A 25562-nucleotide genomic window follows, 5' to 3' on the forward strand; every position below is an offset into this window, starting at 1 on the left:
ACAAATATCCGTGTGGGTGAATGTCACCAAAACTGTGAAGAAGGGTCATTCACAAACATGAACAACAGAAAAAGTAGATATATTTTGCATAAATACATTTTAATTAAAGTAATACCATGATGAATACTTACAAAATTTTTTTTTTTTTTTTGCAAAGCAAAAATAAATTATTTTAATTGTTATGAATTTAAATTTAGCAGAAAAACGGACGGACGGACGGACAGAAAGACAGACAGATAGATAGATAGATAGATAGAGACATACAGATGAGATGAATAGATAGACAAAGAGACAGACAGACAAGATAGATAAAGACAGACAGATATATAGACATATAGAGAGGGACAGACAGATGATAGATAGATAGATAGATAGATAGATAGATAGATAGATAGATAGATAGATAGATAGATAGATAGATAGATAGATAGATAGATAGATAGGTAGATAGATAGAGAAAGAGACAGACAGACAAGATAGATAAAGACAGACAGATATATACATATAGATAGGGACAGACAGATGATGGATAGATATATAGATAGATAGATAGATACATACAAATGATAGATGAATAGATAGAGAAAGAAAGACAGATATATATATATATATATATATATATATATATATATACATATAGAGACAAACAGATAGGGACAGACAGATGATAGATAGATGGATAGATAGATAGATAGATAGATAGATAGATAGATAGATAGATAGATAGATAGATAGATAGATAGATAGATAGATAGAGAAAGAGACAGACAGACAGACAAGATAGATAAAGACAGACAGATATATAGACATATAGAGAGGGACAGACAGATGATAGATAGATAGATAGATAGATAGATAGATAGATAGATAGATAGATAGATAGATAGATAGATAAAGAGACAGACAAGATAAAGACAGATATAGATAGATAGATAGATAGATAGATAGATACATACAGATGATAGATGAATAGATAGAGAAAGAGACAGACAGACAAGATAGATAAAGAAAGACAGATATATATATATATATATATACATATAGAGACAAACAGATAGGGACAGACAGATGATAGATAGATAGATAGATAGATAGATAGATAGATAGATAGATAGATAGATAGATAGATAGATAGATAGATAGATAGATAGATAGATAGATAGATAGTGGGAGTGTTGTTTTTATTTGTACTCTAAGATGCGTATGGTTATTGCTCATTTCAAAGAATCAGAAAGAGACAGAGCTGAAAAAAACTTTATTTTATTCATATTTACATATATAATTCATGGTAAAGTAACTCCACTAATCTTTGTCTTACAAACAAATGCACAATTAGGTAATTTAATATTTAAAACTGAATCATTATAATTTAATAAATAAAAGGATGAACATACAGATAATACCCTGTTTTCAAAAATTAAATGAGGTCCAGTGTTTTTGTAAAGTCAACATGAAATGGCATTCAATACCCATTTTACTTCTGTTGAAAGGATGTCCAACAAGGGGATTTAATGTGTAGCGGGACCTGATAGGAACTGGAGGGGAACGTCCTCTCAGCTGGTGAAAGAGGCAGCGGATATTTTGATGAAAACTACGAAACATTTTCTTTCCTTTGGAATAACATGCACAGATTAATCATTCATAATAAGACCAGGAACATCTAGTAAAGTAAACAGGGTCAGTTATGATTTCATGTTGACTTTAAATTAGTCAGTCCCACCATTAGGCCTACAAGATCCACACAATCATGTGCGATTCCCCTTTTATCTCATTATTGAATCCGTTAGTTTCATGTAAAACATGTAAAACAGCCCAAACTCTGAGAATCCTCGCTTTTCCCAGGGTGAGGATAAATATTTCAAAACTGGCCTGAACTCTGAATCCACTTGCATGAGAAAGATGGAGATTTCATTTCAGACAGATTTCAAGCGGAATGTAAGTTAAAAGTATTTCTGTTTTCCCGCAGACCAACATTTACACATATTCATTCCTCCCATTTCCAGAGGGATCCGGCGCTGTTCTGCACGCAATAAATAACAGCAGGTTGAGTTTCAGAGTGTTTAATCAAACACATGACATACATAATTGCCTTTTTCCCTTTTTTACGACCACAGAGACTAATTCAGCGTTTGTCCGTATTCTTGTGCGCTCCACGGTTTCCTCCCGAGGGTCTCGTTTTGTAGCTTAACTCTTACTCTCCCGTGACGTCGCATCGTTTTCCGTCACGTTCCGGCGCTTGAGGCACTCGTAGTTTCATCCAAGCCGTTGTGATGCTGTGGTGGGTGTGGCAAAACTATGCATACTCATTTCCACCTTTTTAATATTCATTATTAGGTCCACTTTTCACATATTCATGACTCTATTATTCATAAAATCTTTATCCATGTACAACGATATTTAAATTACGTGTCATTTAAGGCAGTCCAAACATTTACAAAAGGAAGTAAAAGAGATAATTGCAGAACGTCCCGCTGAAGAAGAAAAAACTCCATCCTTATCCCAGTAGCAGTCCACGTCAGGTTTTCGCTAAGGAAGGGAGAGTCTTTTGAAGTTCATACACAAGACCCAAACACATATCAGATCAATATGTACTTGCATTCTGATGAGGTCTGTGATTATATGTGCACTGACGGCACGCTCTGGTTCAGTACTTGGGCTCTCATCACCTGGACGCTGGTCATGATCTTCTTCTGATGGCCCATTAATGTGACTCCCAACCGCTGCATGTCACTGGAAAAAAGAAATGTGATTAATTGATTATGATCAATTGTTTCCCTCATAATTATGATTATTTCTTTATTCATATAATGTATTATGAATGTAAACATTCAAAACAAGCTCACATTAAAACTCGTCCATTATTAATGTGATCTCAGACTAACTTAACGCCTGCTATTGCCTACAATGCTCAACTGCTATGCAAACATTTACAGAAATCTTTCTATTGCTGTAATTGACCCTTTTCAAGATTAGTTAATCATGGCAATTGTAACCATAAACATGATTAATCAGACAACTAATTGTGCAGCTCTAATTATGGGCTTATTGTGTTTAAAGTTTCATTAAAAACATCTGAAAAACAAATGATTTGCAACAAGCACGGTTGTAGTTGGTAGATTTTTTCACACATAAATCTTGAAGACATTATGGCTGATTTCATGATCACATCTAATTAAAAGTAACTCTAATAAAATTATTTCCAGAAAGGTAATTGCCAATTTTTGGGACTGGGAATTTGGTCAAAAATTTAACAACAGGAAGAGCACTGACTGACCCATTGAGTAGTAAAAGGCAATATGGAGAGTAATATGGACAAAATAGCCATAAATGACAACAGAACTGCTTTTAATATATTCCGATTGAGTAGTAAATGGAAATATGGAGAGAAATATGGACAAAATAGCCATAAATGACAACAGAACTGCTTTTAATATATTCCGATTGAGTAGTAAATGGAAATATGGAGAGAAATATGGACAAAATAGCCATAAAAGACAACATAATAGCTTTCAAGGAATTACTAATCAGTGTTATTTTAGTATTATTTTTATACTAGTAATTTCACTGTCCTTTTGTTATTTTTTTTATTTTTATTTTTTTTTTACTATTTCTACTAAGCTTTAATTTATTTTTATTTCAGTTAGTTGCCAAGGCAATATTTGTGATAAAAAAAAAAGAAAATTAGTTTTTGTTTTTCATCTATTATTTATATTTAATCAAATTTTTAGCTTTATCTCAATTAATGAAACATGTATTTCCGTTTGCTTTATTCCTTCAATAAAGGCGTCAGAAGAAAAGTCGGAAGAAACAAAGTCATGTGGGTTTGGTAAATTTGCATTTTTGGGTGATCTAAACTTTCAAACATCTGAAGCAAATCAATTTAAAAGCAGAGGTTTGAGAATGTGTCACAAGTAAACCTATGAAATCCGCAAAAATCCTGAAATCCACGATAAAGCTGGTCTCCACCAAGTTGGTTCACAGTTTTTTTATTTTTATCGAATCAATCAAATAGATTGATTTGCTTCAATGTCTAGAAATCCACTAAAACTGGACCGATAGAAATAGCATTGACCGACCCATTGTATATTTGTACACCTGAAACACCACAAAACTGCATCTAATGGTCATTGATCATCACACTTGAGGAGATGACGATCAATCAAAGGCTTAAAGCCATAAGGACACCTCCAATCTGTCCTCCATCAACCTCAGCGCTGAGATCCACGAAGCCAGCTGGAACCCTGCGATGGTGAGATGATGCATCTAAAAGGCTTCATTTCTGCATTAGCAATCTCAAGCACTCCGTCGTGTTACGGAGCGAGAACTCAATCAACTCACTGTTGTTTCATGCTCATCACGTGTCCTAGAGTCAGATACCCTCCTGCGGCAAAGTGGTTCTTATAACGGCCCATCTTAATGGTGTCCAACCACTCGTCCACTGATCTGCAGCTGCTGAAATCAGGAATGCTTCTGTTCATCAAAGGACTGTTTAGTCTGAAATGAGAGCAGTTGGAATGAGGCGGCGCGTACGAGATGTACCTTTGAAATGCGGCGAGCAGAAAATCAATATGAGTTAAAATGATAGAGAAGGTAGGAAAGAGGGTGGTGGGGGGGGGAGTGGCTGTAGATCTGGCTGGTTTGGGTAGATTAATACAGGGATGAAATCCCTATTTCTTCCCATCAACGCTCCCTGCGCATCTGGATATGCACCGGCAACTTGACAGGACTTGCGCTCCGAGCTGTGCAATTTATACAAGTCCAATTGTGAAAGCAGAAGCGTTCTTTTTTGGTTCACGGCAGATCAATGTCAATATAGCACAGAGGTCTTTTATTTAACAGCGAACACATCTATTTGAGATGAGCTTATTGGAAAACGTACACTAAGCCAGCCAGTCGTATTCCCAGCCACTCATATGAAACTTTCTCGTCAACTTTGCGAGACTTTTAATGCAGATGATATCTGACATCGACAAAGTGCATTTGTCAGGTAAATCCCCCCAAGACGATGTATCGATTGCCGGCGCCGCTCACCTGCACAATGTGTCCATTGACTTGAGGTTCTCGGGGTTCCGGATCAGCTTGTCCAGGACCGTGACGATCTGGCAGAATCTGGGTCTTTCGTTGCGGTCTTTCTGCCAGCAGTCCAGCATTAGGGTGTGGAGGGCCCCGGGGCAGCCCATGGGGGCCGGGAGTCGGTAACCCTCCTCTACGGACTTGATCACCTGCAGAAAACCAATCAAACTCAATTCATATATAAGGGACATGGCACTGCAGGGAATATTCACTCTAGCAGAAATCATTCTGATATGCTGATTTGATGGAAACATTTATTATTATAATCAATGCTGGAAACAGTTGTGCCGCTTCATGTTTTTGTTGGAGATAAAATCAGGATTTCAGAAGATAGTTTAAAAAAACGTTATCACACGCAGTAAACCAATCAAACTGAATATGTCAGATTGATTTGTCTAATTGATCAAATTATTTGGCTGATGTTTTGTTAGGTTCGGAATGAAATATTAAAGGTATAGCGGAGGATGTTTTACTTCCTGGTGGGTAACCTATACTATTGGTCCTCCTAATTGTCAATCATTCTGGTGAATCAATCAAACTTTTCAAAAAGTGGAGAGGGCGGGTCTTATCTAAAATTTGGAAAGATCCTCCGCTATACCTTTAAACTATCATTGCATGCTAAATACTAAATACTACCTACTTTTGAATATAGTATGAGCAACATTCTTCATTGTGAAATGAGAAATAATTAACAAGCAGCTGTACGCTACATTGTTGTCACATTATCTCAATATGCACATATTTTTAATCCAATTTTATGTAAAAAAAAAAAAAAAAATTGTCTTAACTCCTGGAAATCTGATCAAATAATGAGTCAAAAAGTAGTAAACTACAGCTGATGCTACTTCTGAATCATGCATCACACTAGAAACATGCTTTTGATTATTATTATTATTTTATTTTATTTTACTAGTTTTAAATTTTTTTGTTGAAATACCACAAAAAAAAAATCTAAAATCCTACAAATCCAAGATAAATGTACTTCTGCATAGGATATGACAAAATGCTTCTTAAAAAAATTTTTTTTGCAGTGTATGCTAGCATACTATTCCGAACACAGCCAATATGAATATGAAGTGTAGTTTATGGCGAGACCCAATTTGAGTACTTGCACTATTTATATTACAAAACGTCATAGAACAGCATGAGTAGTGTGTTCACACTGAAAATTCCAAATAGAAAAAGTGAACTTTAAATTCCCAGAAGATGCACTTAATTATCCAAAATTAATTAAGACTCTTAATTATGCACTCAACTGTTGCAGCTTTAATTATGTAGTGGAGGGGGAGGGGCTGTCAGGTAACAATGATGAATTATAAAATAAACGTATGAAATTCATACACTACACGGTTGAGTACATAGTGCATAAGTACATAGTGTATAAGTGCGTCCTTTGGGACACAACTTTAGACCCACATCTCTGTTGGTCAAGTTCCAGTATGGCCGTTCTCCATATGACATCACTTCCCACATCACCACTGCATAACTCCATACGTCACTGGAGGAGGAGAACTTCCGGTAGGCAATGGCCTCCGGTGCCGTCCAACGGATCGGGATCTTTCCTCCCTAAAATTCCATATAGACAAAGATGGACAAAGATTAGGGAGAAACAACACCAAACATTCAAACGATATGAAACAAACACGTCAACAGAACAGAAATGTTTGTCTCTTATGCTCAAAAATACAGTAAAAACAGCAATATTGTGAAATATTGTTACAATTTATTTTATATTTTTGTTCTATTTTAATAGATTTTAAAATAATATGTATTCCTGTGATGTATTCTCAAGACTTCAAGTTTCTTTATTATTTGTAACATACATATGCAATGTAATAAAATAGTTTTCCCCTAGTTCTCTAGTCCTACAATGCAAAAATACTAACAACGTTAACAAGATAAAGACAAAAATAAAAAACCAATAATAGAAAAACAGGAATGTAAATAAAATCAATATATGATCATATCTGTATCTGTATGTAATGCATGTATTCAGTGTCACATGATCCTTCAGAAATCATTCTAATATGCTAATTCGTTGCAAGAAATATTTCTGATTATTATCCATATTTTGCGGAATAAAAGTATACATTTTTATAAATACTATATATATATACACATAGAAACTGTGAAATGCATATAGGTATCAATCAATCAATCAATCAATCTATCTATCTATCTATCTATCTATCTATCTATCTATCTATCTATCTATCTATCTATCTATCTATCTATCTATCTATCTATCTATCTATCTATCTATCTATCTATCTATCTATCTATCTATCTAACAGTACAACACCATAATACTACCTTGAAGAATACTAAATACTTAAAAATGTCAATAATATATCATTATTTATGAACTTTGTTTTTGCTTTACTTTCTATCTGTCCTCATCACTGCCAGAAAGGGTGCTAATATGCTATAGCAGACATTTGTGCAAATAGACTGTTTGTCCCATTTTATAAAATTTATTGTTAAATAAATAACATTTATAAATACAGTATAAACAGTAACAGTGTATATTTAAGTTAATATATATAAGTTAATGGCACTAACATTTGAAGCTAACTCTATTGCCCCTTAAGTACTGCGGTCTTCATCGATTCTGCAGAGTGTGTTTCTGGCTTTATAAACTGGTTTAGAGCTGGTAAAGGACACTTACACTGGTGGTATAGGCAGCATCAGGGTCATCCTCCAGCACGCGTGACAGACCGAAGTCTGAAATCTTGCACACCAGATTACTGTTGACCAGAACATTCCTGGCAGCCAAGTCCCGGTGGACATACCCCAGATCAGCCAAGTAAGTCATGCCAGCTGCTATGCCACGCAGAATCCCCACCAGCTGAATAATGGTGAACTGACCATCATGTCTCTGTTTCGAGGGAAGAAAAACAAGGCGAGGGAGAGAAATCTGTGAAGTTTAACTTCGGTTCACGGGGAGGTTCAGCGAGGCGAAGCAAAACTACAGCGAAATAACAAGAACAAACAGGAACGTGTTTACACACCCTCAGGAAAGAGTCCAAGGAGCCGTTCTCCATGTACTCTGTGATGATCATTACCGGTTTGCCTTGGCAGAGAATGCAAAAACAAAGAGGAAAACAGGGGGAAGAATGAGAAAAAGATGTCAAGAGATTGGAGAGATGATGCAATGTTTTGGTAAAGAAAAACAAAACAGGTTTTCTTCACTTTTTACTTACATTATTAACTTACACCGATATACATTTATCTGATCATTATTGCAAAATATACTGTGATCATTACCCCAGTGTGAAGGCAGAGGGTCTTATATCAACCTCAAGGTGCTTATTTAGCAATAATGCCCGTCACATCTTACTGCATATTACAAGACTACTCTCAAAATAAATAAATAGACAATGATAATTTGAGTTTGTGAGAAAAAATGTATTATAACAAATATATGTATTACTTAATGTATATAAAAATTATAATGAATTTATAAAATAATATAATATGTTCATAAATTAAAATTATAATTTATTTAATTTAGAATATATATATATATATATATATATATATATATATACATATATTATCATATAATATATGATAATCTGAAAAAAACATTAGTAAAAATATATTTCAAATATATATTTCAATTTTTTTTTTTACATTTATATATATTTAACAAAATTGAATTAATATAATATAATATTAAAATAATATATTATATATATAATTGTAATATTATATAATTTTATTTTTTGCTAAATTAATTTACATTTAATTTTTTTCAAATCAAACACACACATATATAGTATATATATATATATATATTATATATGTATATATATATATATATATATATAAAATATATTTATATATATATATATATATATATATATATATAAAAAATATATTTTTATAATATAATATAATATAAGTTTTTTTTATAATTTAGTAAAAAATATATAATAACAATTTGTATATAATTAATTAATTCAAATTGTATTCAATTATATAGTGTATATGGGATTTGAGGGAAATATTTTGCTACATAAATGCTTTGGAATGATTTTGAACACAAAAATACGCATTTTAAAATTGTTCCATTCACGAGTGTGTGACACTGATGGACATTTAAAGCTCTTACTGCGGGTAACAACCCCCTCCAGGTGGATGACGTTCGGGTGATCGAACTGTGCCATGATGCTGGCCTCGCCGAGGAAATCCCTCCTCTGTTTCTCAGTGTAGCCGGCTTTAAGAGTCTTCAGAGCCACTGGGATATCACGTTTCCCGGGCAGCTTCATCCGCCCATAACACACTTCCCCAAACTCTCCTGGTGTGTGCCAGAAAAAAAGGATTATACAGTGGACAGTGTCCACTCATGTAGGATCTGGATTCAAGTAAGACTTTCAACCTTCACAATGATATTCACATGACATCTGAATGTTTTGCCATTTATACTGAAATGATGTGTACATGTACAGTTGTGCTCATAAGATGTTCAGATAAGATAAAGATTTTTAATAAGATAAAAATAGCATTTTATTTTATTTTATTTTATTTAGGACTGCCCTGATGAAGTGGCATAACATACTACATAATTATCCTGTTCAAAAGATGTCAAACCCTCACACTAAGATTTGTTTGCTGGTTCTTTGGTATCCAGCCTCAGTCACACGCCTAAAAGTGTCTGCATTTCAATGTTTTCGACCATCAATATACTGCATTATATTCATGTCGCATAACACTGGCAACATGAACATTAAAATCAGCATTTAACTATGATTTATGCTATGAATTTATGGCATTTTGATCAAAGTATTGTGCATACATGAGACAAAGTTTAATCGCAATATTGCCCAAATCTCATTATAACTGCATTATCAGGGTGCATGTAAACATAGTCGATGACCACTCGCAACCCTTTTGTGACAGCTGTGTTTGAGTCTTTTAGCAACTGAAGACTCAAAGTTGGACCTCAACATCATACAGACACTGTGATGAAAAGCTTAAAGCAACACCAAGGCACTTTTCCTCTTCGGTCCCCCTACAGGTTGGAAGCGGAATTGTCCATTACCGCTGTCGTAAATAATTTCGCCGCCCGCAGCCTACCGTGACCGTCGCACGCACGCCATTTGTTTATCCAGCATCGGCTTTGGAAATAACGATGTCCACAGACAAGGTAGAGTATGTTGCATGATTTTATGAAAGTATGATGTATTGCGACATCAGAAACAAAGAAAAACTAAATAATTACTATTGTAAATGACAAATTTATAGTTTCTTATGTCTCATTCGAAATACAGATCGGCTACCCCATAGATATCATATAATAAAGGCTAGATGTCTCGTCCGCGCTGCTGGCCAATGGAGGTCGACGTCCGCACACGGCGGCCATCTTGCCACAGGGAGCTCGCTCACTCGTAACATTGTGTGTTAATGGTGCATGTACTTTTAAATAACCATAACTTGCTCAATTTTCTACCGATTTTCAAACGGGTTGGTTTGTTATAAACGTCAGAGATGTAGTTATGACACTGCATACATATGAATAATTATAACAATGGACTTCCATATGAAAGAATTATAGCCACGTTAATAACGTTTGTAAGAAACCAAACCGTTTGTAAATCCGTCAAGATTTCAGCGAGATATAAGAGGATTTGTGTTCGTGCTAATCACTCACCTTACATCAGATACCACAGAGCTCACCAGAAAGCTTCCCTGTGACAAGATGGCCGCCGGTGATGCCGTTCGAGACTCCGCCTTAAGACATCTAGGCTTATATGGATATCTATGGGCTACCCGATCTGGCAAACTTGCACAGTGCGGTTATAGCCGATAAAGGGCCGTAAAGTGAATGCAGAAGTGCCGTTCACCCTGTTATGACTTGATGAACCACTGAAACGATTTTGGAAACATTATTTTAAGGTGCAAAAGAATCTTTGGTGTTGCTTTAACCAAGAACAGGAACAGGAACACACCATATTAAGCAAAATTAAAGTGAACATGATAGATTCGGACATGATCGATATTAAACTACATATATTTTTCATCTTGATTTGTATGATATCATCTTTTTTGATTATTTTCTTTATTTCATATCAATGTTTTTCCAGTTTTTCTCATGTAGTCTCCCGAATCGATGCCCAGGTGTATTTCACACAATCGCCAAGGACAGCTATACCTGAACCGATGATTTTCTCTATTTTGATCCTGGACGCTTCAATTTCTCTGGCAAACTCATGGACAGCTTGGCAGGGGTCCTCATATGTGTGGGGATCAATATAAAATCTGGCTTCTGGAAATGATACTAGAATAAACAGAATTAGCATTTGGTCACATATTGCAGCATGAAAGCAATTTTCAGTCACAGCCACAATCTCTGAAGGGCCCAGGCAGCAGCTACAGCAAGATATTGGACCAAAAAAGCAATAGTTTCCTGCCTAAAATTCATTAAAAGAGAAATCATCAGGGGAAAAGAGTGCGTCTCATACCATGGCCATTTTGGTAGTGCATTTTCTCCTCGTCTGAGTCTTGGAAAGCTTTGCTGTATCCACAACGACTGTAACGCAATCCAGAAGGAGAAACAGAAATAGGTTTATTTTTTTTAAAAAGGTCTTGTGATGTACATCCCACATGTTAATAATATTCAAACATAAAACTTAAAGAACGTAAAACTTAATTAACTTGATACTTAATTACCAAAGAACTTCAAGACATTTTTGCATCACATAGGAATAACAAACGTCCTTTGACTTAATCCGCCGCCTTATATTTATCAAACAAACTGAAAAAGTGTCCGTTCATTAAAGTGATAATACATTTTCATCAAATTCATTATTAATTCCTAACATGTGGAAATCGTTGGCATCAGGAGGCAATAGAGAGCAGTGTTTTTCACATTCATTTTCTCCATAGGGATTTCCGAAATTCTTCAATACGGGGTTCAAGTCATGATCCAAATCAACCGGCTCTGAGATTAATTAAACTGAATTTGATTCGAATCAAAAAGTATTTGAAAAGCCCCCAAAAAATTCAAGAACGCAATCAAATCAGAAACAGCTGTAGAGCACAACATAATTGAACAAATATACATTTGAACTTTATAGCAAAATATCCAAACACTACATAATTCACAAAGCTTCATAGGAGTTTCATGATATTTTGCAGCACTTTTGTACCTTATTGCATTATTAAATCAATTTCTGTATGGAGAAAATGAATGGGATTTCTATTTCTGTTGCACTATATATGCCTTAAGAATATTCACAGTGTTATTTAGTCTAAAATCAATCAAATAAAATGTCCATTGTACAGGCCCATTCACACCAAGGATGATAACTACGTATAATGATAACAATAAAGATATTGTTCTAAAAATCATTCTTAATATAAAAAAATAGCAGATTCCACACCACAACTAACGGGCACAACTAATATTTTTGGAATCACTTTCAGAATGATTTTTTTCCAGCTGATTAACAATAAAAACATTGACGTCCAATCAGAATCCTGCTTAAAGAGCTCGAGCGTTTAAAGCGGCAGACGACAAAACTACAGAGCGCTTACAATAAACGGAGAGATATCATCCACTGGTGTGGACGCTGATATAGCTATCATTATAGATATCTTTAAAGTTATCGTTAAACGATGTATTTTTAACTAATATAACTAAGCTATGTATGTATTTCAGGGTGTAAATGTACCTAAATATATACAGTATAGTGCAGTGAAACTCTTTCACAGATAATTACAGCATGACTCATTAAGGTGTTTGAGTGGGATTATTTCAGGATGGGAAGCTGGCATGAATATTCTCTTGATTAATGAGAATTCTTCTTCATTAACTCTCATATCGTTCTAAACCTGTATGACTCATGAAGATGTACAATAGCAAAATCAAAGATATTTCACGGAAAATCTAAACATCCACCCTATTGTTGGTGTGTTCACTAGAGCAGATGTCTGATTTGTGAATGAGTCTAATTTTTTCTATGAATCATTTGCTCCAGTTCACAAAACCGGTCTGAATTACTCAAAAATTCAGCTCATTCAGTCTATGATTCAGTCACAGACAGACAGAAGAAAGTCATACAGGTTTGGAAGATGAACTATCCTTTTAACATATGTTACAAAGAAAAGCAGGGAAAATGAATGCAGACAATTCAAAGTACTCCTCTTGCCGTTTTCTGCAGATGACAACGACCAGAAATGTCACCAGTCCCGTTACCGAAGCCAAGCAGATCCAGATAATCGCCATGTTGGTATTTCGTAGCGGAGCTGGTGAAGAAACACAGAAACCAAATATCAACTCTAAGACTAACGCGTCATTAAACACTCTGAATCATCACCAGGGGACGTTCGACCAGAAATGGCATGTTTGTGTACAATCCAAACAATACGCTTCACAAGATATGAATATGAATATATAAACTGAAGATATAAAAAGACAAACATTTGTATTTATATTTTTGGTGCCTGTGAAGAACATGATCATTCAATGACAAATCATTGGAGATATTCTGGACACTGATTTGAGAAATTTTGAAAATTTACCAACAAATTAATTTTTAACATTTTATGATTAATGAGAGACGCAAACACAATGCAAACACAAATTACTTTTCCTAATATGTTAATTAAGTACATTTACTTTTCCTAATATGTTAATTAAGTACATTTATATATATATAAAAAAAATAAAAAAATAAAAAAATATAAAAATATATATATATATATATATATATATAAAGTATTTAATGATTTAAATGTATTTCATTTATTTAATCATAAATATTTACAAAACAAATAAACATTATAACTATGTCCTTGCAGAAGGAAGAGATCAAATTTACCATTTCAATTGATTTTCTCTTTATTTTAGCAAACTTATGACATTATATTAAAACACACTCCTATTAACTCAATATTCCATGTACATTCATTAAAAATAAACTAATAGAAGATCAAACAAGCATTACATTGTTCTTTTAAAAATAGCTTATTTTAAATATCCCTTTCATATCTGTGTCCCTGTTTTGTCCTCACTGACAGATATTAACAAAAATATTTATAAAATTAATTAACATCAAAGTCCCCTTTCCATATTTCACCTGCTATGAGAACAACAGCCTCTGGTCCAGTCCAATTGCTTGGAAAAATAATGGCCCGTCTCTCCTCAGCAAGCCGCATGATTTGACTATCGTTCATGTCAGAAGCACTATTTAACACTCACTTGCTTTCCCGGTCTGAATCTCCACAGACTGGCTGAATCGCCCACAGCCAGCCGAGGTTCTGGCCCGAATCTGGAAGATGTAGCTCGTGCCGGGCTTCAGACCTGACACTTTAGCGCTGGTGTTCTGTGACTTTATTGTAGCATAACTTGTCTGTTCGCGGTCCTGTGGAAAAATCCCAGAAGGACAGCGAGACGTTACATTCATATAAATAGACTATTTAAGGTCATTTATATAATTGCAATCCATAAAGACAATAGTGGACAATTCACACCAGGACCCAACAAAATCTTGTTTTGAGACCCAGGATGGAAGGATTGGACCGATTAAACTGAAGTGCTCACTAATCTGTTAGCATTCCCCGCTTCACCCCACTGCGTCCGTGAATTCTGTCCCCACCGAAGCATTTCGCTTTGTTAAAACGTCTTTGATGCTGCCCTGTCCCCTGAGGAGACCGCCGGCACCGTATATCCATCAAAAACCACTGCATGGTCTTTTGTTAAGCATCGTTCCCCAGGAGTCAACACAGGGGCAGCGCATTGGCAAACAGGGATTGCACGTAAATCATATTTACATAGTGGCATTGTTGACTAGGCACTGTATACTAATTCTCTGTCACAGCTGATTTCTCTTTTGCGCCATTAGGCAGCAAAGCTCCCGGCTCATGCGACAATTAACTTCCCTCCAGTGTTTGGCAGCGCTCGCTGTGTTTGCCTTCAATGTCACTTTAACTAATCTCGCTGAATCAGTCTGAGAGCGCTATTGGTTGGTAATTTCCTTTCAATTAGCCCGAGCTGCCAATAAACCGAGTGGTTAAATTGAGATATTTGATTCCAGGCTAGTCTATAAAATGTGACCCGCCATCAAGCCATTTATAATAGTTGACAAGATTTGCTCAGTTAATGAATAAATATCACTCCTTTAGGACTTTAGTGTATTCACTCTGATGAAGAAATTACCTTTTCATAATATTTGATGTCGTATTCTAATATAACTCCATTGGGCTGAGCTGGTTCGTGCCAGAACAGAATGACACTGTTCTGACTGGCATTTTCTTGCCGGACGGCCATCACTTGAGATGGAGCTGTGAAAACAAGGACAAGATGGTCCCTTTAGTAAGACAGCAGATTCATTCTACAACAATACTTTTATAGATATGACAAGCAATACAATTTAAAGTATTAGCACTACTGGAAAATCCAGATAGTACCAGCTTTAGATGGTTTCTAGCTGTTAATTTATATCTAAGCTGGTTTAAGCTGGTTTAGGTGATTGATCAGATAGTCAACTAGCTTATTGGACCTGGTAAGGGCCGGAAGACCACCATTACTAAGCTATTAAAAACTGCTTAGGAGATAAATCAGATAGACTAGCTAGCTGATGAAACAGGGATCAACCTGGTTACGGCTGATAGACCACATTGTCAAAACCAGGGGTGCAAAACTCCATCAACCCTGCAGAGTTTAGCTTCACCCCCTATTAAACACACCTGATCCAGTTAAATCAAGTCCTTCAGGCTTATTTGAAAACTACAGGTATGTGTGTTGGAGCAGGGCTGGAATTAAACTGGGCTGTGGTCTTCCAGGAAAGGAGTTTTGCACCCCCAGTTTAGACAATGTGGTCTACAAGCCGTAACCAGGTTGACCCATGTTTCATCAGCTAGCTAGTCTAGCTAGTCAACTAGCTAAGTACATGAACCCATGGTCTTAACTGTTTGAAGGAGGCCATTTACACAGTCACTATAGCTATTTCAAACTATTGTAGGTGTTTGAACAGCTAGACTAGAAACTGGTGGGACAAAGTTCACCCTGGTTAGGGCTGGATGACCACCTTGACTAAGCAGTTAAAAATGTAACATTTAGAGACATTAGCTGGTTCAAACTAGACTAGCTATCAGACCACCTTGACCAAGCCTATTCAAAACTGGTCATTTATGGTCATTAGTTGGTTTAAACAAATGTAGGTGCTTGATCAGTTAAATTAGTAGCTGGTTTGGTCAAGATCAACATGGTTAGGGCTGGTAGATCACCTTGACTAAGCCTATACAAACTGGTCATTCATGGTTATTAGCTAGTTCAAGCTAATTGAGATGGTTGCTTAGTTAAATTACCAGTTGGCTTGGCTATGATCAACATGGTTAGGACTGATAGACTATATTTTCTAAACTGTTTACAACTAGTAAATTATGGTCATTAGCTGGTTCAAACTAGTTTAGGTGGTTGATCAGTTGGTGGAGCCACTTTTGCTAAGGTTGACTATGTTTCAAATCACATCATGTTTGGTCAACTAGCTATAACCCCTTAGGCTAGTAAAACCTGGATTTGAAGAATTATGTGAATAATGGAAACACTTTACAATACGGTTCATTAGTTAACATTAGTTAACTACCTTAGTTAACATGAACTAAGAATGAACAAAACTTCTTCAGCATTTATTAATCTTAGTTAATATTAATTTCAACATTTACTAATACTAGTTTAAATTATTAAAATCAAAGGTTGTATTTGTTAACATTAGTTAATGCACTGTGAATGAACTAACAATGAACAACTGTAATTTTATTAACTACCATTAACAAAGATTAATACACACTGTAACAAATGTATTGCTCATTGTTAGTTCATGTTAGTTAATACATTAACTAATGTTAACTAATGAACCTTATTGTAAAGTGTTATGAATGCAATCATTACAAACATTAATGACGCAACAGTGTCTCCTACCTGCCTGGTTTGTGGTGATATTGACCATCACAGACTGTGGCAGTTCGCTGCTCAGGTGTGTGACTCCATTTAGCGCGACAATACGGAAGGTGTAGTTAGCGTGAGCGGCGAGATTCAGCACGGTCACCCATGGTTCTGTAAGTCCCGTCTGCTGTGGGATAAAGCGCACCGTCGCCGCTCCAGTCCGGGCCACCACGACCCCATTCAAGAGCCCTCCTCCCCCAGCCGTCCCACCAACAGCTCCACTGGTGTCTGCAACACCCCCATTGACGTTCCCCACCCCATTACTTCCACCCGCACCCACCCGACAGTCCTCACACTGCGTCCCGTCTTTGTCACACCTCTGGCAAAGGACATCATAGATGACATCACTGCGGCCCCCTGCGTCCAGAGGTGAACCCCACTCCAGATTGACCGAGGTGCCGTTCACAGATGAGATGATGTTTACTGGAGCAGACGGAGGTCCTGCGGGGAGGGGGAAGTTAGACACTTCTTAATTATAGGTTAATTAGCGAGGTTCAGGGAATTGGTGGTTATCAGGCTAGCCGATCAAAAGAGAATGATTGAATTTGCACTTCAGTAACCACACGACCCTGGTTCAACAAGTAATCTTGTCTTACGATTTTTACACTCATTAAAAGTTTAGAACAAGTTACATTTTTGTTCCCAGAAAGTATTTGGACACTTAGGGCACAACTTAGATTAGTCAAAAAAGATTATAAAAAATAATGATGATGATAATCATCAATGTTTTAAAGAAAGATAGCACAAGCACACTTTTCAAACAAAACATATGACAGAAATATTTAGTTTTACGATTAAATATAATAAAAAAAATTAAAAATAAATGATATAATTTTTTTTAAGCTTGCTAATCAAGCTGATCAAATTATTTATATATTAAAAAATATTTATACAATAAAAATATTTATAAATTATAAAATAAAAGGAAATGAGGAGAAAAGACATCATACATCCACTAAAAATGACCAAAACACCAGCTGATTATGAGTAACCGACTTCAAAAATTATGAAGTTAGTGAAGACAAAAAAATCCTGCAGCATTTGAAATTACACTTAATTTGATCATTTATATCTCATGCATTGACATTGACATTTTAATGTGTTTTCAAATACTTTTCTTGGCCATTGTATCTAAAAAATGAATTCAAATTTCTTGGTTTGATGATATGTAAACATGAAGACTCACTTGTACAGGGAGAAGCCGGTGGATCCGTAGAGGAACGATAGAAGTTGGCATCACACGGGCAGGATAGAGCCGCTCGTGTCTCGGAGTGACTATGGAGAGGACATTTCCCACACTGCTGATCTCCCGCCACTGGCTTGTAGAAACCCACCTCACACGCTAACAGAAAACACAAACACAATCCACAAACTGAGTCTTTGCCGCTTAGATGTACATAAAACAAGTCATGAAATCAAAGTGAACTATTTAGTTTCTTAATACATGTTCATTGTCTTATTTTGTGCACGATTCATTAGTACATTTTCCAACATCACAATTCCCTGATGATAAAATAAAGTCTTACATGCTTTCTCATTGAATATCCTGTTTTACTCAGAGACACATGAGTAAAATGGGTTGCAAGTGCCATTCTTGTTGACTTTGAATATTATTCGAACAAGTTGTGAACAAGAAGTGCGAAACTGTCACTCTCAAGTGTAGCGGTTCAGAGTTTGCAAAAAAAGAATGTTCAAGTAAGGACAACAAGTACATGGGTGAGGAATCTGAGCTTTAGGGGGGAAATTTTTTTGAGAATTAACATAGAGCGATAGCAAGATCTTTATCTCCACCGACAGAAACCCCAGGGAGTCCAAAAAAGTATTCCTTCTTGCAGTATTTATCCTTGTCTGTTTTCTCTTTTGGTTTGATCCGATTAATCCTTCCCTCCCTTGATGTTTTTTTGAAAAGCTCCCGAGTTGAAAAGCAGGTCACGATAAACATACGCTCATCGAGTACGGTGACGTCTGTGCTTTGAAGTTTTTGACAGACTACCCCTGGCAAACACAATCAGAAGCGCGCATTCAACATACACACCGACAGATATCAGGTAATCATGATGAACTTTGGTGACCTTTTCTGTTTGGGCAGAAATCTCACTTTTAAGACTCTTTCTACTTAGTAAGTCTCTTTTCAAAGCTGATAAGAGTAAAAAAAAAAAAAAAAGCAAGAGGGGTGAGGAGATAGAGACTCCAGTGCTCTTTATCCAGTGGTGTTTACACACACTACATTAGGTCTGCGGTGTTCTTCTGGGTGTTTTTGCACACTGTTTGGTCTGTCAGCACCTGTCAGCGCAGCTCTCATTGCAGCCACATTTGCATTACAATGAATTTTAATGAATATCTACAGCCATTGTTTGCTGACCTTGATTTTTACTCTGAGTGTAGATAGTTAAATAAATATGGTTGAAAAGAAGATCCACCGAGGTGTTTTTCATGCAAGGTGTGACTGTGCAAGGTGTTGTAATTCAACAAGGTGATTCAAGCATCGGCAAAAGTGAAATGTTTTTATTTACCATAGTGTAACCTCATACGCTCAGCTAATTTATCATGAATGGGCGTCTTTTCATGGTAACTGTTGCAAGCCATGTTGGAGAAATTCCACATTTCAGAAATAAAAGTTTGATAGAGATGTATAATAGAATAGAATAGAATAGAATAGAATAGAATAGAATAGAATAGAATAGAATAGAATAGAATATAGAATAGAATAGAAAACTTGTTAATAGTTGGAGTGCTTTATCTTTTAAAAAAGATATTTTAAAATAAGTACAAAATATAATTAACAAAAATATAATATAATATAATATAATATAATATAATATAATATAATATAATATAATATAATATAATATAATATAATATAATATAATAGACAACGTGTTAATAGTTGGAGTGCATTGAAAATTTACCCCCATAAATTTAAATTTCTGAATAAAACACTAAGTAATAAAACGTTATTTTATTATTAAAAATAAATAAGAAAATTATTTATTATCTTGATTATTTTTTAATAATAACAACAATCTATATTAATTTTTTTTTATAATATAATATAATAGAATAGAATAGAAAACTTGTTAATAGTTGGAGTGCTTTATCTTTTAAAAAATATATTTTTAAATAAGTACAAAATATAATTAACAAAAATATAATATAATATAATATAATATAATATAATATAATATAATAGACAACGTGTTAATAGTTGGAGTGCATTGAAAATTTACCCCCATAAATTAAAATTTCTGAATAAAACTAAGTAATAAAACGTTATTTTATTATTAAAAATAAATAAGAAAATAATTTATTATCTTGATTATTTTTTAATAACAACAACAATCTATATTTTAAAATAAGTAAAAAATACATAATATAATATAATATAATATAATATAATATAATATACATTTTTGGCCAAAATTACATAAAACATTCAAATAACTGTTATTTATTTTCTTTAAATATAAAGAAATGTATTTTTTATTTATTTTTTATTTTTTTTATTTAATCTTTTGCCTAAATATTCAATGTTGTTATCCAAAAGATTTTGTCTAATTATGTTTCTGAAATTTCCAAAAGTAGTGTTAATGGCTCAAATATTTGACCTTATGACCTTAATAGTTCAACTAAAAGGAAAATCCGATCATCACATACAGTCCTCAACCTCATGGCTTTCTGGAATACAAAAGCAGCGACATTAGTGTGAAAAAAACACAAAAAAAACCCTGTTATTAAAAGAGAGTCATTCTGAGTATACTGCAATGCTCACGAAAATACACACGGAAACACTCTTCACACTCACAAACACCTTCAGAACCCTTATGGGAGCCGAACAACAGCTGCTAATGAGCAGGGAGGAATGTCTGAGTGATGTATGATTCTGTCAGTGAAATCATAGCTGGAAATGGGGCACTTCATCACAGCTCCTCCAAACACACATGCTCTTCACTGAAGGGGTTACTGATAGCTCAGGCTCCGGACACACATGTCATTCGTCTGCTACGCGCTGTCCTGCTCTAGATTTGGACCAGCCACACATACAGTACAGCGGCGGCGTACCATTTTGAAGGTGTATGAAGGCCTGTACTGTTAATGTAATCACTGTTTCCCGTGAGAGTCATGAAAACACAACAGATGTTCCCATTCAGCCTCTAATATACAACGCAAGCATTTCTGATTTGTTGTTTAAACATGACATAATGGCTAAATGCCTAAACGGCCTAACAAAAGTGCACTGTTATGCTCGGATTTATGATTTGAACGCACATGAATACCTGGATTTTAGCTCTGGATTTTCTTTAAAGGATTAGTTCATCCAAAAATGGTTCCAAACCTGTATGAGTTTCTTTCTTCTGTTAAACAAGAAACATGACAAACACAAAATATGATAGCATTGTAATATAACGATGTAACGATAAAGTAACGATTAAGTTTACAGTGGCTTCATAAAACACACCTGATGCATATTCTTTATTCTTCATTTTCTAAAAGTAGAGTTTAAAGACCTTGCGGTATTTTTGTGTAGTTAATTAAGAGAAGGAACACCGCCATCTAGTCTCAGCCAACCATATGGCACATACAATTGGAAACACTTCAGGAGTTTCAAAGTCATCATCTGATTGGTTGAATTGAACAGGATTTCCGGAAGACGTGTGTGTCTCGTTCTTAAACGGTCTGCCTGGAAACAAAGATGCCGTGACGTCAAACCCCCTCATGGAAGAAGCAAGCCGTTGTGTTTACGACTGTGACACTGGATCAACTAAACGCTGGATTTTCAAAAGTATGTGAAGTATGTTAAGTTGGACTCTTTAAAATACATTCAAGAGTTTTACACACCGGTCTGTTATTGTAGGAACATCAATGTTACATTTTCACGCCCCTAAACATGACGTGGAACAAAACGAACTGTGATTGGTTGCTTTACATGTCAGTCAGATGGGCTCTGGGAGGTCCTTGGCCAATCAAAGCTGCTATGGAAAGCTGGCTACGCAAGACTATACGCCATCTTGCTTCAAATAAAGTGACTTGAATGAGCCTGACATCGAAAACACGACTTCCCTACTCAAAATTACAAACTTCATTATGTGATTCCATCATTATGTTAGTCAAAGTTTCTTGCACCAAAAATATAGTTTCTGATCCTATTTTGACTAATGAAACCGACTGTTTCTGCTACTGTACCTTAAAGGATTGGTTCGTTTTCAAAAAATGTTTTGCTGATAATTTACTCACCCCGATGTCATCCAAGATATCCAAGTCTTTCTTTCTTCAGTCGAAAAGAAATAAAGGTTTTTGAGGAAAACATTCCAGGATTTTTCTACACAGAATGGACTTCAATGGCAACCAACTATTCCAATGTTCAAAGAAGGTTCAAATGTCCGTCTCAATGCAGCTTCAAAGTCTCGACACGATCCCAGTCGAGAAATAAGAGTCTTATCTAGTGAAACAATTGGACATTTTCAAAAAAAATAAAATAATATATATATATATACATATACTTTTTAACCACAAATGCCCGTCTTGTACCATCTCTGAGATGCGCCCCGTATTACGTCATCACGTTGGAAAGGTCATTTTTGAAAAACATTTTTTTTTAAATGACCGATCATTTCACTAGATAAGACCCTTATTTCTCGACTGGGATCGTGTCGAGACTTTGAAGCTGCATTGAGACGGACATTTGAACCTTCTTTGAACATTGGTATAGTTGGTTGCAATTGAAGTCCATTCTGTGTAGAAAAATCCTGGAATGTTTTCCGCAAAAACCTTAATTTATTTTCGACTGAAGAAAGAAAGACATGGATATCTTGGATGACATCAGGGTGAGTAAATTATCAGCAAATTTTTTTGGGGACTTATCTAAATGACCTCTGTTATGATTGGATAACTAAATACTGAATAGGCGTAAACATGTAAAAGTGGGCGGTCATATGTTAATGAGTTAATGACTAATGTCAATACAGTGACCACACACTTTTTCAAGTGTTTTTCTCATTCTTTTTCTCCTTAGAGATGGCATACTAAAATAAATGACTATATGTCTATAAACACTGATTATAATTATAAATGTATTTTATCTCATTCCTTCCTAAAAAATTGCACTTTGCTAAGCAGTCAACACCCTTAACATTCATTACAGTAAGTGTTATATGTCCCTATCAGACAGATTTTATAAAATCACAAAATAAAATTCAAGTAAATAGTGTTACTGATAAACATTATCACTTAACAGTTTGTTTATAAAACTCTCATGCTCATCAAGGCTGTGTTTAATTGATCAAAAATAAAGTAAAAACACAAAAATTGTGAAATATACATATTTTTTCTATTTGAATATATTTTAAAATGTAATTTATTCCTGTGATGGCAAAGCTGAATTTTCAGCATCATAACTCCAGTCTTCAGTGTCATATGATCCTTTGGAAATCATTTTAATATGCAAAGAAATATTTGTTATGATTATCAATGTTGTGCTACATAACAGCATTTATTTAAAATATTAATCTTTTGTAACATTATAAATGTCTTTACTGTCACTTTTGATCAATTTAATGCATCCTTGCTGAATAAAACTGTTTTAATAAAACTGTAACATCTTACTGACCCCAAACCTTCATATTCAAATATTCATGCAAGCACATCATTTAATTTATTTTAAAAACTTCAGCACAAATCTAATTCATTGCATCTCATATCTAAGGCAAGAAATATTCCTCTGAGGCACATCAGCTCAAGCTCAGCTCAAGAACTGCCTAAATTTTATCATTAAAATTAAATTTTACTATGAAGGCGATGTTTGAAATACCTTTTTAGCTTAGTTTCCTTCTGGGTGGACTCAGGGAGGAAGCTTTGCATTGATACACACTCTCTTTTAGCTATCAAAAGGCGAAGATTTTCCACAGGTTGCACCAGTATTGTTTCTTTCAAATCATAAAGAAAAAGCTTCTGCAATTTTTTTTCACGACAACACTTTTAGGGGTGACATTAATCAAGGTTAGTGACATTTGGAGCCGGCCAATCCATCCCGAGGCAAAAATCCCAGCAGCAGCAGCGATACCGAGCATGACTGGCACGTCCAGATCCCGAAGCCGCACGGCCACGATAACACCTAATGCTGACTGGCCCTCAAACCACATGGGAATGAGTCTCAAGATCGAACAACCAGAGGGTACAAATAAATAAAGAAATAAATAGGGACGGATAAGGAGAGGAGAAGATGAATTGCTCGCAAGCGTTTGGGCCTTCAAGCTTTGGCTCTGACTATCAAAATGCCAATTCATGCATGAAATTCAAGCTGAACCAAGAGGACAATAACAGCGAACACAGACATGACCTTTTGATAGCCATTAAATAGACAGGTCTTTGATTTCAAACAGCGTGGATCATATTTTGCATTACAATACAAGGATTTACCTGCATTAGACTTACTCTTCAGTCATAATAACGTCTGCGGCTTTGCTAAATGTTACTCACTGCCTCCTCTGTAGATTTAAAGGAACAGTGCACACAAAAAAATGAACATTTTGTCATCCATTATCCGACCACACATTATTTTCTTTCCTCCTTCTGTGGAAAAATACAAATTAGATGTTAGGAAAAATAACAGAGTTGCTTTTTCCCCCACAAACAACAAAAGAAAATAGTGATTTACTCTGCAGAAAAAGTATTTTAAAAAAGCAGTCCAAATGACTTGAATCAAAAATGAATTGAATATGTGCTTGTGTTCAGTTAAAAATGGCATCGTTATATACTGTAGGTCGTGCCAGGTTTAATATATGATTGGTTCTCGCATGTCATGTGACCGATCATGATTGAAAACTACAATAGTATCTCAATAACACTAAAACAACACTGATTACATTTCATTGTGAACAAGTATTGCTGCTATCTGCTATGTGCTGCACATTAGACATTAAAATATTGTCTATCAGTGAATAACGCCCTTATGATACAGCTTTTTTGAGCTTGACAATATAAATCACCAGCACTTTAATGGAAAACAGCAGCTCGGACATTCTGCACAACATCGCCTTTTGTGTTTCACAGATTAAAAAAAGGAAATAATATGGGGTTGGGACAATATAGGGCTAAATGAGGAAAAAAAAAAACTTTCATTGAACTAATCCTTTAATTGCTCCCAAGGCTAAAAGAAGATGAAGCGGATGAGTTATAAAGCCAACAAACTCAACCCCCCTATGCACAAAATAACCATATACCTTTGACACACACGCATATCTTAATTTGTGAAAATGGCTTGCGTTGGTCTGAAGAAAGCAGCCTAATTTGAAACCGGCCATGTGTAAAAATGTCTGTTTATCCCAGAGGGAGGTTTTTAATGGATATATAAGAGGGCCGTAAGGAGTTAATTGTTTGTGGCTCGCAATCTGATATTAACCACACAGTGTGGCTATAAGAACAGGGCAGGGGAGCCTAGTATCTAGTTTACTCTCAAATACTTGCATTAATATACATATAGATATATGTGTGTGTGGGTCTGTTTGGACGTGCATCCAATTTTGCTTCTGTTTTCTATTTT

At 35.2% G+C, this 25562-nt stretch overlaps 1 protein-coding gene across 1 annotated transcript in view; it reads right to left on the bottom strand.

Annotated features, from left to right (window-relative positions):
* Positions 1 to 1252: 1252 nt before the first annotated feature.
* epha8 (eph receptor A8) overlaps positions 1253 to 25562 on the bottom strand; it is a 179797-nt gene continuing 155487 nt past the window's right edge. The window contains exons 19-32 of the mRNA XM_082155779.1: positions 18213 to 18368; positions 17003 to 17467; positions 15239 to 15363; positions 14282 to 14444; positions 13230 to 13326; positions 11541 to 11608; positions 11231 to 11356; positions 9191 to 9376; positions 8085 to 8146; positions 7742 to 7951; positions 6490 to 6639; positions 5032 to 5222; positions 4339 to 4494; positions 1253 to 2730 (exon numbers count right to left, since the gene is read on the bottom strand). Coding sequence (XP_082011905.1) covers positions 2616 to 2730; positions 4339 to 4494; positions 5032 to 5222; positions 6490 to 6639; positions 7742 to 7951; positions 8085 to 8146; positions 9191 to 9376; positions 11231 to 11356; positions 11541 to 11608; positions 13230 to 13326; positions 14282 to 14444; positions 15239 to 15363; positions 17003 to 17467; positions 18213 to 18368 — 2270 coding nt within the window. The 3' untranslated portion in view covers positions 1253 to 2615. The remainder of the gene's footprint in view (positions 2731 to 4338; positions 4495 to 5031; positions 5223 to 6489; positions 6640 to 7741; positions 7952 to 8084; positions 8147 to 9190; positions 9377 to 11230; positions 11357 to 11540; positions 11609 to 13229; positions 13327 to 14281; positions 14445 to 15238; positions 15364 to 17002; positions 17468 to 18212; positions 18369 to 25562) is intronic.

Source organism: Leuciscus leuciscus, assembly GCF_965113295.1.
Source record: "Leuciscus leuciscus genome assembly, chromosome: 23".
Taxonomy (NCBI): Eukaryota; Metazoa; Chordata; class Actinopteri; order Cypriniformes; family Leuciscidae; genus Leuciscus; species Leuciscus leuciscus.